The sequence below is a fragment of the Triturus cristatus genome, chromosome 4_2 (genome assembly GCF_964204655.1).
Source record: "Triturus cristatus chromosome 4_2, aTriCri1.1, whole genome shotgun sequence".
Taxonomy (NCBI): domain Eukaryota; kingdom Metazoa; phylum Chordata; class Amphibia; order Caudata; family Salamandridae; genus Triturus; species Triturus cristatus.
Window position 1 is genome coordinate 177,344,711 of NC_140586.1, and position 14,768 is coordinate 177,359,478.

The 14,768-nt window shown below is 47.5% G+C and overlaps 1 protein-coding gene across 1 annotated transcript in view; it reads left to right on the forward strand.

The window, feature by feature from the left end:
• The window catches only part of LOC146833299 (extracellular calcium-sensing receptor-like), a 362,453-nt gene extending 347,905 nt beyond the window's left edge, over window positions 1–14,548 (forward strand). Inside the window, exons 8-9 of the mRNA XM_085600062.1 lie at window positions 824–950; window positions 12,216–14,548. Coding sequence (XP_085456188.1) covers window positions 824–950; window positions 12,216–13,126 — 1,038 coding nt within the window. The 3' untranslated portion in view covers window positions 13,127–14,548. The remainder of the gene's footprint in view (window positions 1–823; window positions 951–12,215) is intronic.
• Window positions 14,549–14,768: the final 220 nt, after the last annotated feature.

Below are 14,768 nucleotides of genomic sequence, written 5' to 3' on the forward strand. Positions count from 1 at the left end.
ATGCAGTCTTTTAAAGCTGAATGACGTGCAGACTGCAGAGAGGAAATTACCAAAACTTGCACCACAAAATGAACAATCTGTTAGAAGTTGCATACTGGGTGCCATGGGATTTTCACAGGATCAAAGGCCCATCTGTTACCAAATCTGGAAGTATGAGATCCTAGACTGTTTTAAACCTAGGAGCTGCAGGTTGCATTCACATATATATCTTTGCAGCAAGCACTTAATTTGTTGAACTAATTTAGCAGCATGCCCCACTTGTCTTCCCCCTCCATTAACCGATTTTATAGGTGTGTCTAGGTAGGTGTCTTTTATGTGTTTATCTCCTTATATTTACAGAATGGAAGACATCAATAATTCCTTTCATGATACTATCATGCGTGGGACTTCATATTTCCTTTGTTATTCAGAACACCCATAATTCCCTCTCAGCTCATTCAAAGTACTTCCTTAGGCCGAGGGAGGCTGCTGCAGCGTGGGACTAGGAAGGGAGCGAAAGGGGGGTGACAGCCTCGGCCAACACATGCTGTGAATGCATTTTCTATTATGGTGCCCACCTTAATAATAGGTCTATTGTCCCTTGACTCTCCTTTTGCTCCCATACCTGCTCTATATGAAATAAATTGAGTTAGGGAAAAACCTAACTTTGTTGGTGAGTTTCTCTGTTAAGAGTGCTGCATATGGGGTTTCTTAAATACATTGCATCATTTCTAGATGAGCTCTGAAACCATCTAAAGTGTGTGTCAAAATGTCGAGAAGTAGCATTTACAGTGAAAATAGAAATAATTTGTTTGTTGGCAATCATTTTCTTGTCTGCCCATAGAACATGCTAAGCTCTGTCTGCAGTGGAAGCTGCCAGCGAGGGCATAGGAAGGTCTCTGTGCAGGGGCAGCCAGCCTGCTGCTTCCAGTGCGTTCCCTGCTCCCTGGGAGAGATTGTCAATGAAACTGGTAGGTCAAATATTCAATATCTAGATCTTGTTTTGACCTATTCATTATAATAATTTCAAAAATATTTGTTTAAAAATGTGTTACTCTTAGGCTTTTGCTAAATATGTTTAGTTTTCAGATAACTCAGATGACTTTGGCATTGCTAGGTTTCAGATTCGCACTAGGAATTTTATATTTCAAATACGATGATTAGTCATAGTTAGTAACAAGAACACATTAATTGCCTTTACAATAGTGCATTGTTGTCGATACTTAAAAGTGGGCATGCAGATCATAAATACGTTTTTGCCATACTTTTTGGGTCGAGCCTGAGCCAGCGCACAAGCGCTGCTCTGGCGATAATCTGTTTAAGTTCAGTACGGTAGAGAAGCCCCCCACACTCCCCCGCCCATATTTTTCATTGGCTTGTGTCTTTGTCCTTCGTAAATGCAGGCTTCTGGTTCATTAGTTGGCTTTTTAGTTCCTGCTTAGTACGGCCATGTCGTCATTTGTATCCTCCCATGGTTACTGGCCCCTTTACTTTGGTTCTTACACGGTATGTGTTATTTTAGGTTTGTAAGCACTATTTGATTTATTGAGTTTGTCCTACTTCCGACACCACTGTCGGGACAATCGCGACCGCTTGTTTTTTTTTTTTGCTTTGAAACTTTTGTTCGTTGAGACTTTTTGGCAGGCCCTTGCCCATGCCGCTCGGCCTGCCATGACTCCCAAAGGAGAGGCCCAGGATGGTGAAAGACATTGTAGGCAGGCAAGGGGCGTAGGCAGAGCGCGTTGTGCATGTGAGGCAGCATGAGCGGAGAAGAGCGGGCACCGGTGTGTGCTGAGTGCACTGCCCGTGAGGAGAGCTGGTATTAGGAGCGGGCAGCGGCATGTGCTTAGCAGGCAGCCCGTGAGGAGAGCTGGTATTAGGAGCGGGCAGCGGCATGTGCTTAGCGGGCAGCCCGTGAGGAGAGCTGGAAATAGAAGCGGGCAGCGGTGTGTGCTGAGCTCGCTACCCCTGGCAGGGAAGATGCGGCCATGACAGCGGGCAACGTGGAGAATGGCAGTGCTCAGGAGAAGATGGTGGCTGTAATGTCCGGCGCGCGTGAGGCGTTCTAGCCTTCCGCGCTGCCGGGGTGCGCTAGCGCTGATGCGTGACGTCAGACGCTGGCGAATATAAATAAAGAGGCGTGGCCTCGGCGAGTTAGTCGGGAGCCGTGTGTAAAGAGTAAATTACCGGCTCCTGTAGTTCTTTAGCGCGAGCGTGCAAATATGCAAATGAGCGCATACCAAACGCTACACTGGCGACGAGCGGTGTTTTGAACCCTGCATCTGCTGTATGTGGCCCCATTGAGATGAGCAGCTGCCACCCATGTCTCCTGGGCCTGAGAGTGGTGTCCCTTCCCAGAGAGGGCCCTGATGAGCCAGCTGGTAGGTCCTGTGGGATACACAGGGAGAGCCTGAGAGCCCCATCATTGTAGCCTGAGAGGCGCACGTCACGCCTGTGTGGTGGCAGGGCAGATGCCACGAGGAACCAGACGACGGCCGCCCTGTACCCCAGAGCAGGCCCAGGCCCGGTGGGAGCGTCCAAGACCCCGAGGACCCTGATGATGGCTCCTGGAGGTACATGTGCCCACTCACTGGTGTAGAGGCACGGAGGGGGACCATGCTCGACGCCCGCCAGGGGGTGCCCACCACTCGCTTTCGACGAGGGGGAGAAGCAGCCGGCCTCCACCGCACGCTGCGCACGTGCCAAGATGGCGTCGATTCCCGCCATTGAGCCGTTTGTCGTTGACGGTGCCCCGTCGTCCCTTGCCCCGCGCTGGAGGGATTGGACAGACCGCCTACAAATATATTTTGAGGGGGCAGGCATCTCGAGGGAAAGACGCAGAGCATTGCTACTTCACCTGGGAGGCAAAGATATCCACCGCATCTACAAGACCCTCGTGGAGGCAATGCCGAAGACTTACCTTACGCTGCTGAACGCTCTAAACGCCCATTTCGAACCTATGGCGAATAGAGACTATGAAAGATTTATCTTTCGTCAAGCCAAGCAGGAGGCAGAAGAGTCCCTAGATGCGTTCCACAGCAGACTGAAGGAGTTAGCCAGCACGTGTGGATTCCGGGATGAGCAGGAGGGGATCCGAGGGCAGATCATACAAGGGTGCTACTCGTCCAAGCTCCGGGTCACGGTCCTCCAGGAAGAAGGAAAGCTCCTAGCGGACATCCTCACTCTAGGACGGTCAAAGGAGCTCTCGCAGGCGAGGGCCTCGCACAATGAAGCAGCCCTGCATCGCCCCGTGAAGACTGAACAAGTGCAGGTGGCGGAAGCGGTGAATGTAGTACGGCCCAAGGTGAGACCGGCCGGAGGGAAAAGACAACCGGAGACGAAGAAGAAAGAATGCGGAGGCCAGCCCCACCACATGCAAGACTGCCCGGCCAGAGGAAAAAAGTGCAGCACCTGCGGGTGGATGAACCACTTCGCAGCGGTGTGCAGGTCCACCAGAGTCAAGAAAGAGGCGGCCCATGCAGTGCAGGAGGGGGCGGATAGCGAAGACATGGACGATGACACCGAGGAGTACCCAGTCCACTGTGTTCGCGATCAACCAGCCACAAAAGAAGAAGCGCAGACTTCCAAAATGTCGCATCTTGGTCCAGCAACAGGAGGTAAAAGCGACCATTGATACAGGGGCGTCCATTGAGCTGATGGCCGCCAACGTCTATCACCAACTACGCACCAAACCTCCGCTGCGAGAGGCAAAGATCCGAGTATTTGCGTATGGCCAGAAGACGCCCATCCCTCTCATCGGGTGTTTCAAGAAGGAACTGCAACATGGGGAGAGGAAAATAAGCACCACCATCTATGTCACGGAAGAGGGCAGTGGGATGCTGCTGAGCGGGCAATCGGCCGAACAACTGAGACTGATATCGTTTGCCATGGCGGTCCTAGAGGAGGAGCTGGATACTATCATGGAAGAGTTCGGAGAAGTCTTCAAAGGAATTGGGTGCCTGAAATGGAAGGAAGTGTCCTTACATATCGATCCATCTGTCCAACCAGTGGTGCTGAGGCACAGGCGTATCGCGTTCCACCTGAGGCAAAAGGTCGAGGAGGAGCTGGAGGGTCTGGAGAAACAAGGCATCATAGAGAAGGTCAGCGGGCCAACCCCATGGTTATCCCCGATCGTCATCGCCAGGAAGCCGAAACAGCCAGGACAAGTCCGCATCTGTGTGGATATGCGCCTCCCCAACGCCGCAGTAAAAAGGGAACGACACCTGACGCCCACCATTGATATCTTGGGGGAGCTGAACGGGGCCAGGTGGTTTTCAAAAATGGACCTACGATCAGGCTACCACCAGCTGCCACTCCATCCGGACTCGAGGTACAAAACCACCTTCTCCACCCACGTGGGCCTCAGACGGTATTGGCGTCTCAACTTCGGCATCTCGAGTGCCGCCGAGGTATTCCAAAATACCATTAGAGAAGTCCTCAGCGGGCTCCCTGGAGTGCTAAATGTGAGCGACGACCTGCTGATCTATGCGTCAACCATAGAGGAACACCACCAGAGGTTGAGGGGAGTCCTCAAAAGGATCCAGGAGTCAGGCCTGACCCTGCACCGGGAGAAGTGCCAATTCCTGCAGAACAAGATTAGTTTCTTCGGGTATACCTTCTCGGATCAAGGAGTGGCCCCAGACCCGGACAAGGTGAAGGACGTACAGGAAGCCCCAGCCCCAACAAACATCTCGGAAGCCAGAAGCTTCCTGGGCATGGTCAATCCTGCGGCAGCTTCATCCCTGACCTCTCCAACCTCACCAAACCTCTCAGGGAGTTGACCAAGTCATCGACCACATGGCAGTGGGGCCCGGAACAAGAACAAGCATTCCAAGCAAATAAAGCATCCCTTTCGGCGGACACCACCTTATCGTACTTCGACCCTGCGAAGCCCACCAACGTGGCGGTGGATGCAAGCACTTTTGGTCTGGGAGCGGTGTTAGCTCAACTTCAGAGCAACAGAGAGTGGGCCCCCATCGCCTACGCGAGCCGGTCCCTGACCGAGACAGAACAGCGCTACTCGCAAATCGAGCGAGAAGCCATTGCCATTCACTGGGCCTGCAGACACTTTCACGTATACGTGCATGGCCACCACTTCGAGGTGGCGACTGATCATAAGCCCCTCATACCTCTCTTAAAAGGGTCAGCATCGAAACCACCACCCCGGATCGAAAAGTGGATACTCCAATTACAAGGGTACGACTACCGGGTGGAGTACAAACCGGGAGCCACGAACCCGGCGGACTATCTGTCAAGGCACCCACGGAAAGCCACCTTGGAAGAAAGGGAAGAGGCAAAGGACACAGAGGAATATGTCCGGCTCGTGACGGAGCGGTCACGGCCCCTTCCGATGAGCCTAGCTGCAATCATTGAAGCGTCGAGAGGTGACGAATGCTTGAGAGCAGCGACGGAGGCCTTCAGGTCAGGGGATTGGAAAGCAATCCAAGAATCGCTAAGTCGGAGGACACCCCAAGCCAAACTGACACTGGAATCCATCCTGTGAATAAAGGGTGAACTGTCCGTCGATGGCCAAGGATGTCTTTTACGAGGCCCTAGACTGGTCATGCCGGCCAGCCTTGCCCAGCAGGCAGTAGACTTAGCCCACAGGGGGCATGAAGGAATGGTGAAAACTAAGGGCAGGCTCAGAGCCAAGGTATGGTTCCCTGGCATGGACGCTATGGTAGAGCAGACGGTGAGAACCTGCACTTGGTGCCAAGCGGCAGGACAGCCGGACCGCCCTCACCCAGTGGTAACCGAAGCAAACCCCCAGAGGCCGTGGGAGTGCGTGAGTGCCGACTTCGGACACCTCCCAGATGGACGTTATGCACTAGTCATCATCGATGATTTTACCAAATATTCAGAGGTCGAAATAGTGGGGAGCCAGACAGCCAATGAGGTGATAGCGAAATTCGAGAAAACCATCGCCACTCACGGCATATTTGAAGTGGTCAAGACCGACAATGGACCCCCCTTCCAAGGGCAGGAGTTTGCAGAGTACCTCAAGAGTTGGGGGATCCACCATCGCAAGGTGACAGCACGCTGGCCCCAAGCCAATGGAGAGGTGGAGAGATTTATGCGGACACTCAATAAGACCATACGCATAGCCATGGCGGACGGGTCTCCATTGGAAAGGGCGATCTACAGTTTCCTGAGGGAATACCGGATGACCCCCCATGTGACAACGGAGGCAGCACCGGGAACAGCCACCATGGGAAGAGTAGTGAGTGACACGATTCCCCACCACCCGACATGGGTTCCGGTACAAGCTAGCAATGAGAAGACTCTGGCCAACCGGACGCGCTCGAATGATCAAGCCAGCCGACGGAGGGGAGCTAAGGAGTCCACGATCCAATGGCAAGATCAGGTGTATGTGAAGGACCGGTACCCAGGAAGCAAATTCAGACTCCCTTTCGAACCACGACCATGGATCGTCACCCGCCGGACAGGCACGATGGTGACCGCCCAAAGAGGAGCTGAAACTGTTACCCGAGATGTGTCCTTTTTCAAGAAAGTCCATCCTGGGACGCCTTCACGTCCCGGGGCCGAGCGAGAGGGACAGAGCCCCTACCAACTGAGCGGAGACCAGGAGGGGGAGGAAGGTCAGGGTGAAGATTGTGACTCCCAGTCCTTACCAGCCACTCCCGGGGGTAATCTGCCCGGCTGCTCCCCGTCCCGGGAGGAGCATAACACCCCAAAGTGCAGGACCCCCGAGGTGGCCCGATCCAGAGGCGACCAGTCCCACTACGGTCTGCGGAAGAACCCCGCACCATCGTCCCAGTTGGCGGACTATCTGGTGTAACCTGCAAGGGCTGGACGACTGGTAACAGATCCATTGTTCATTTGCATTTTGTGTTTATTGGTTGTTGTGTTTGATAAAGGTTGGAAGGAGTGTAATGTCCGGCGTGCGCGAGGAGTTCTAGCCTTCCGCGCTGCCGGGGTGCGCTAGCGCTGACGCGTGACGTCAGACGCTGGCGAATATAAATAAAGAGGCGTGGCCTTGGCGAGTTAGTCGGGAGCCGCGTGTAAAGAGTAAATTACCGGCTCCTGTAGTTCTTTAGCGTGAGCGCGCAAATATGCAAATGAGCGCATACCAAACGCTACACTGGCAGGCTTAACAGGGGCCCATGGAGCCACCACAACAACGTCGATGGGAGCGTAGGATAATCTGAGCGTGAGCTCCTGCATTCGCTTTTGATGCCCAGGCGCCGCATTGTGGGTCAATGTAGGTGGTGGTGTCTCCGAAACGGTTGATGACTTCAAGTAGTGAAGGCAAGTGCAACAGCAAGGCTTCGGTTAGAGAGAAGGACACGAGGCACAGTGTAGCCTTAAGATCGCAGGGGTTAGGGGTGCTCCTTAAACCAACTTTTTTGTTTATACGAAAGTTTTCGTAGAAAGACACGACTCGCCTATATTATTCTCTTGGGCCATATTTATGTGATCTTATATATATTTTCTACATGCTATGGCCAAGAGAAGGCAATGACGCACGCAGACTTTTAAAGGTGTTTCAGACAACAAACGCTAGCTCTCTCGCCCCTCGACATTGTTCCTATAAAGATAACACAACAAATGGGGACAATGGGTGACAGAAAAACCCTTCAGTAGCAGGCGCTGCCTTAATACAACCTGGCACTGTTGTGTGTTTTTTTCTAATCCTGCGACATTGAAAGGCGGCCAACTGATTCTATCACTGTTGTACCTTGTACATATGAGAGCTTAGTTTTGTGGTCTCCACGGGTCCCAATATTTGTGCTGAACATGTATTGTTATTCGTACACTGTTCCTCAGAAATCCTCTTTACCGTCCGAGTATAACATGAAAATTGTGCTTTAATGGAGAGTCAGGAGCTCGTAGGGTATGTCCTACTCCCTTCCTGTAAAGGCTACACTGCTCTTTCCTTGGTCTTTCAGCAGCAGCTGCACAGCCCACTGTGCTATCTTTACCCTCTATTAAGACCGTGCCTGGGATTCATGGAGCTTGCAGTCTGGTCTGTCCTCCTACACTCCAGCTTTATTATTGACGAGGCCTCAAGCCTCACAACTGTATAATTCAGCGTCGGTTGTAGAGGACACCAAGGGCCCGATTCACAAAAGTAATCTGAGACAAAATCCTAACTTTACGACTTTTGGTATTCACAAAAGGCATTTAGTAGTAGGAAAGTTAGGATTCCTAACTTTACTACTGCTAAATGCCTTTTGTGAATACCGAAAGTCGTAAAGTTAGGATTTGGTCTCAGTTTAGTAGTAGTAAAGTTAGGAATCCTAACTTTACTACTAATAAATGCCTTTTGTGAATACCGAAAGTCATAAAGTTAGGATTTGGTCTCAGTTTAGTAGTGGTAAAGTTAGGAATCCTAACTTTACTACTAATAAATGCCTTTTGTGAATACCGAAAGTCGCAAAGTTAGGATTTTGTCTCAGATTACTTTTGTGAATCGGGCCCCACGTGTGTGGGAATAGTCCAAGTAACCAATCCAAAGTTTTCCAAAGTTTTTTATTTTAATATGTAGACTTGTTGTGGTCCATTTTCTTTATAAAAGGCCCCGGAGCTCTTGTTCAATTTCATGTAACTGATTCAACATTATTGTACTCATAATATCTTCTAACAGTCGAACTTCCTCTATTTTGCATTTTCACTTTATATTGGTGTTTTTCACAGCTTTGTGCAAGTTTGCTATCGATACATAGACAGATTTGAATACAAACACTACACTCACACTCATCGCTTTAATCAATGTAACCCTGGCGTGATTACTAATGATTGAACATCCGGAAATGCATCATGACCCACTTGAGGATTTGCATCTAGTCCCCACACTCAACAATGGTAATACATAGCATACTACACTTTGTGCATATATATATATATATATATAGTACATTTCTTTCAGAATCCACTCGTTTTTAAGGAAGCAAAGCTCAAGTGAGGAGGGATTGTCAGGCTTCTGCAATAAATTGCACAACATTTCCTGTGCGACAAAGGAACTTGTCAATGATGCAGTAAAATGATTTTTTCGATCACAGTCGCATAGAACAATCTATGTGACTGTGATTGCTGTGACTCTATGTGACTCTATGTGAGTGTGATACAAACAATCCTTTTTTGCCTCCTTGACAAGTTGCCAGCAAATTACCCTGTGGCCAGAGAATGTTATGGTATTGTCATTTTTTAATACTAATATTTTATTAGACATATGATTAATAAATATAGTTCTCATTTTGTAAAAGATGATTGCAAGCCCCAAGAAAAACGTTCACCATTTAATGTTGCAAAACTCGGGGGATGAGGAGAAGAGAATTTGCCGCACTTTGTAAATACTGGTTCACCGGTGTGAAGTATTTACAATGTGCTGTAAATTCCTCTGTTTACGAGTTTACGAGTTTTCCAGGGGAAAAGAGAAATTTCATGATAAAAGTGGTTATTGGCGCCCCTATTTCCCCACGTGCTAAAGTCGTACCGCACATATTTGGGTGACTGTTGAAATTTGCAAAGGGGAAAATTGCTGGGGTGCTCTTGTTTACCACAAAACAAAATTGCTGAGTCCCTGTGTAAACTGTTCTTTGCACAATGTTCACAATTAAGCAACCAAACCTGGAATCAGCACCTTAGTCTTATGCTGCACCAGGCCCTCTTCAGAATAGCAGTCGAAATCCTTTTGGAGTCTCTCTTGCTGAGTCTTTCTGCACTTTGGCTTATTGAATCTTCATCCAGAAAAAGTTATCTGATCAGTGCTGATAGCAATAAAGCCTTTTCACTCAATGGCAGTGGTAAATGTCGCAGAAAGCACGTTTCGGCCGCTTTCACGTTGTTGCCAGTGTGCAGGAGAAGTCAGCCCCCAACGTATGCCAGAGGAGGACCTCCGTGAAGTGAGCCAAGACTGTTGCTGCACCAAACGGGTCATCCCCAATGTGCAGTACCAAGACAGCGACCCCCTATGCTAGGCGGGGCCACCTTGAAGACTGATGCCTTGCCCATTGAGCCTTTCCTCATGTGCGGTATCAATTCAGCGGCCACTGTGATGATTTCTGCTTTGCCTATTGGGCCTTAGCCCATGTGCTGTATCATGTCTGCGACCCTGTATTCCAGGTGGGCAGCCATAGAGATTTCTGAGCATGGGCTAGGGCCCGATCAGCTCTGTAGCGAGGGACAGTGACCTTGTATGCCGCCCTGAAGTGAGCTTTAGTCAAACGCGTCATCTTTTGTGTGCAGTACCAAGTCAGTGACCACATATGCCAGGAGGGGCCGCAGTGAAGATTTCTGCAGTACCGATCGGGCCATAGACTGTGTGCGCTATCAAATCAGTGACCCCATATGCCAAGTGTGCTGCCATGAAGATTGCCGGCAGGCTGTAAGCAGTTGGCCATTGAGTTGGCATACCTGCATGGATCCAAAGCAGAGAGTTTATTTATACACCTAATGAGAGAATAGTTGCTGCATCTCTCACTTTGGCAAGTTTCTATCTCAGCACAAAGTTAGCCATACGTATTTAGTAAACAAACAATATTCTTATGTATATCGTGAGCAAGGACACTTGGGTTGAATATTGAACTACAGCAGAATCTGTGCTCTGAGGCCTATTACCCATCTTTCTTGAAATGTACATTAAGAATAAGTATTTCACATGTACTTTGTTGTACTGCTCATGCAGGCAGAGTAAATGAACTGCAGACTTCATTTTAAATGTATGAATTCCTTATAAAATGTAAACATTGACATTATCGTTTGTGACCCTTCTGCAGGGCCCGTTTCACCTATGTTCGGTTGTGTTATATTCCGAGTGATACAAACTCCCTTAGGAGGGGCTTGGGGCATTACAAGAGATAAGACAAGTGGGAAACAAGAGCTATTATAAAAAGATGTTCTGAGTTGAGCGTGGGATCATAGAAAATTAACGTGAGGCCAAAGTTGAAGATGAAGTTTGAGTGAGAGCCTAAGCTAGATGTCGGTTCTCCTCACCGTCCAGGACCTCGGTGCCTGTGGGACTTTCAACAGCAATGCACAAGAGTTCAGCTCGAGTTCATGGGATTGTATGGGAGGGGAGAGGGACTCCTTTGTGTTCTATGAGGAAGTGAAATGCAAACAGCCAGTCACTCCAGATTTCATGCAGGGCTGCCAGATTTTTGCACAAAGGCAGCATATTGTTACAAAAACCAAACAAATAGCACACACAGGGTATGACAGCTATATCATACTTACATAGGTTGCACACATGGAATCCTGGTGGTGAATACCAAAAGCTGAGTATGGAACTATAGTGCATGATTACTGACAGGACTCTGATGATGAACAATTATCTAGATATCAAAAACTACGCCATATCTCACACTATAAGACTTAAGGCCATCAGTGCAAAAACTCCGCACACTATCATTGTCTTAGCGAAAGCACTTCTTGTATTTCTGCACAAGACTACAATACCTTCCCTTTCCTCCAATTGTGAAGCGCTCTGATATCCTTCGAGATCATGTTCGCGCTATACAAAACTTTATAAACAAAATAAAATAAATAAATAAAATTGAGGATCGTTAATATATGGCATTAGCTTGTATAACTGGCATTAGGTCGACCGCGGACATTACTACCCTGTTGTCGATCAGTATATTTACATTTTGAATGTAAATTCGGTCATGAAAATGAGGATTACTAACATTTGGTATCATTCTGTATATATATTATACTTGTACTTTTTGCTCACGTTTTCAGTCAAGAAATCGAGGAGTCGTAATATCTAGTTTACATTTTTAGTTCTGCACATGAATTCAGATATGGAATTGAGGATGAACAATGCTGAGCATTAACCAGTGTACACATTTTCCATCTCTTGTAAATAAGAAAGTTCTGACAAAATTGATGATTTTTAATACAATATTGTAATGGTTTTAATTAACTATACACAATAAAATCTTATATACATTAAAAGAAATTGCAAACATGTTTGAATGATCAGTCAAGCATTTCTTGTAAACTATTCAGGGACTGAACAGAAATCCGTACTATTTTCTGAGAACTGTGGTAATTGCAAATTATATATGTGTAATGTATAATGTGTGCATTTAGGTTATTATTCTGTAGCATTGGTTGTGGGCACACCCATAGTCTGACATTTAGGCATACGTTGCCCTGTTAGCATCAAAAGATAGATGGGGGGGGGGGGGGACATCACTCAGAGGGAAGCCCTTAGTACTGTGCGGCCCACAGTAGCTCTGGAGTATTTAACAATGTTTGTTTTCCTTTAGATGCGGCTACCTGCTTCAAGTGTCCCGATGACCAGTGGCCCAATGACAGTCATGACGCATGCCTCCCGAAAGTCTTATTCTTCTTGTCCTACAAAGAACCAATGGGGTCTGCACTGGCCGTGGTGGCCATCGCCTTCTCACTCCTTTCCTTCTCTATCCTGGGCATTTTTAGAGCATATTGTGAAACACCAGTTGTGAAGGCCAATAACAGCGGTCTCAGCTACCTCATCCTCGTCTCCCTCACTCTGTGCTTCCTCTCCACCCTTCTCTTCCTCGGTCGCCCCGTCACAGTGACCTGCGCCTTGAGACAGGTCATTTTCGGGGTAATGTTCTCTGTGGTCATCTCGTGTATGTTAGCCAAGACAGTCATTGTGATCCTTGCTTTCAGAGTCACAAAGGCCAATCCTTTCAAGAATTGTTTTGACTCCAGGGTGGCCAATTTTATTGTGTTCTTTTGTCCAATGTTCCAGGTTTTTCTTTGTGCTGTTTGGCTGATCAGCTTCACCCCTTTCCCCGAACTCAACATGAACCTGAAGAGTGATAAGATCTTGATAGAGTGTAACGAGGGGTCCCCACTGTTCTTCTATGGCATGCTAGGCTACTTGGGTGTACTGGCCACTGTGAGTTTTGCTGTGGCGACCATGGCCCGGAAGCTGCCAGATAGTTTTAATGAAGGCAAGTTCATCACCTTCAGCATGTGTGTGTTCCTGAGCGTCTGGCTGTGCTTCATCCCAGCCTACCTCAGCGCCGAGGGGAAGAACATAGTCATCGTAGAGATCTTCACTATCCTGGCTTCCAGTGTTGGGCTGCTGGCCTGTCTCTTCTTTCCAAAATGTTTCATTATTATATTGAGACCAGAAAGGAACTCCAAGCACTACATCATGAGAAAACGCATTGGACATGTGAGGTGACCACCTGCAGGCTGAAATTCTAAACACAACTTTGCTGGAGATGAAGGGTTATATGGTTTGGCACAGATTGTTAATAACTGTAAGAAAATGTCAGATGCCTCAGAAAAGCTTTTGAGTGAAATTTCATGAACGATTTTCAGATATTTCTATTTTCTACCAACATACACCAATAAATACTGCCTGCAGTGTCAAAGTCTTGATCAAACCAGATATGTTGGATATTGTAGATTGGTTTCACATGGGCAGCAAACCGTCCTTTCCATATGGTTAAAAAGCAAATGAACATGGGCCAAAGAAGGATTTGTCTTCACAGATTAACTCAGTGGGAACCTCATCTGGAATTGGTAGAGCGATCATAAACATGTGTCTTCAGTGAACCCTTTGCTCAAAATCTGGGTACCTTTTCTCTTTCGCCATGAAAAACAGTTGCCTCGATTCATTGTGTTGGCACGGGGCCTCTGTCTAGTGGCTCCCATTGCGAAAGACCTGGGCTGTGAGATCGCGTTGAAACTTTGGCCTCTTCCAGCACAAATTCCACAGGTCTTTTCTTAAAGTCATAATATATCCCACTCTGCAAATCAGTTAAAGTTGAAAGGTTCATAAGTGTTTCCCATCTTTATGTGTGGCCTAGAGATGGATTTAACAGCTTTTAATGTCCAAATAGCGGAAAACCAATTCATGAGACGTCTGCTGTTAGTTCCCCAGGGTACCCCCTCTTTTATTGTCCACGAAGAGTTAGGAAAGCCTTATATCACAGATCCGATAGCTTTTCGCCCGTTGTTACTTTGCTTTATTTAGTGAATCCTCCGCCTTGACCCATATTTTTAGCCAATCATGAAAGATTGCATGGCCCTGGATCAAGTTTTAAAGATTTCATGGCTGAAGTATATCAAAATGAGTTTAATGAACCTGGGAAAAGGTGACCTTTATTCTAATCCTGAAGGAATTCGAAAGGTAGACATACCCCTTCTTAAGACAGCGTTCAGAATGCGTCAGATTATACTAAGGGAGGAGAGGGAGCTCAAGAAGCCAAAAGTTCGCCATTTTGTGTTATTAAGGTCCACTGAGAAGGAGGAGCCATATATACTTGGTTTTGTGAACTCTTACGATAGATACCTTCTGACCAGGGTTCGGTTTGATTTGTTTTACTTACTCCTTACTTACCGAGGGGCTCGAATAAAGGGCAATCTTTTCCGTCCTGCAGCTGCGATGGAATATCGCCGCAGGAAATCTTACATTTTACCATGGTTTGCCCATTTTATGAAACCCTTAGAAAATCATATTTAATTCCTATCTTGAAACAGGCCAATTTTAAACAAGTTTGCCCCGCTTTTATGTTCCTCCAGATGCTGACGGGCAATACTGTATTTCATGTGCTAAGTTTTTCAAAAGCCGCTGTTAAGCTCAGGGGGAGTTGTGATTACCTGGCCCACCCTTATTACCACTTTTGGTCCCATGTATATGCATTGCCAATGGGTTGTAGACTTACTTATTGGCTTTTACGTATTGTTTTAGCTGTTTTATGGGATTAGTTGTAATTTGTACACATAACGCTAATTATGAATTTTCCCAGATCTGCTTTTCTGACTGTATATATCGTCCATTATCTTTTTTATCCTGGTTTTTATATGGTGCTTTTATG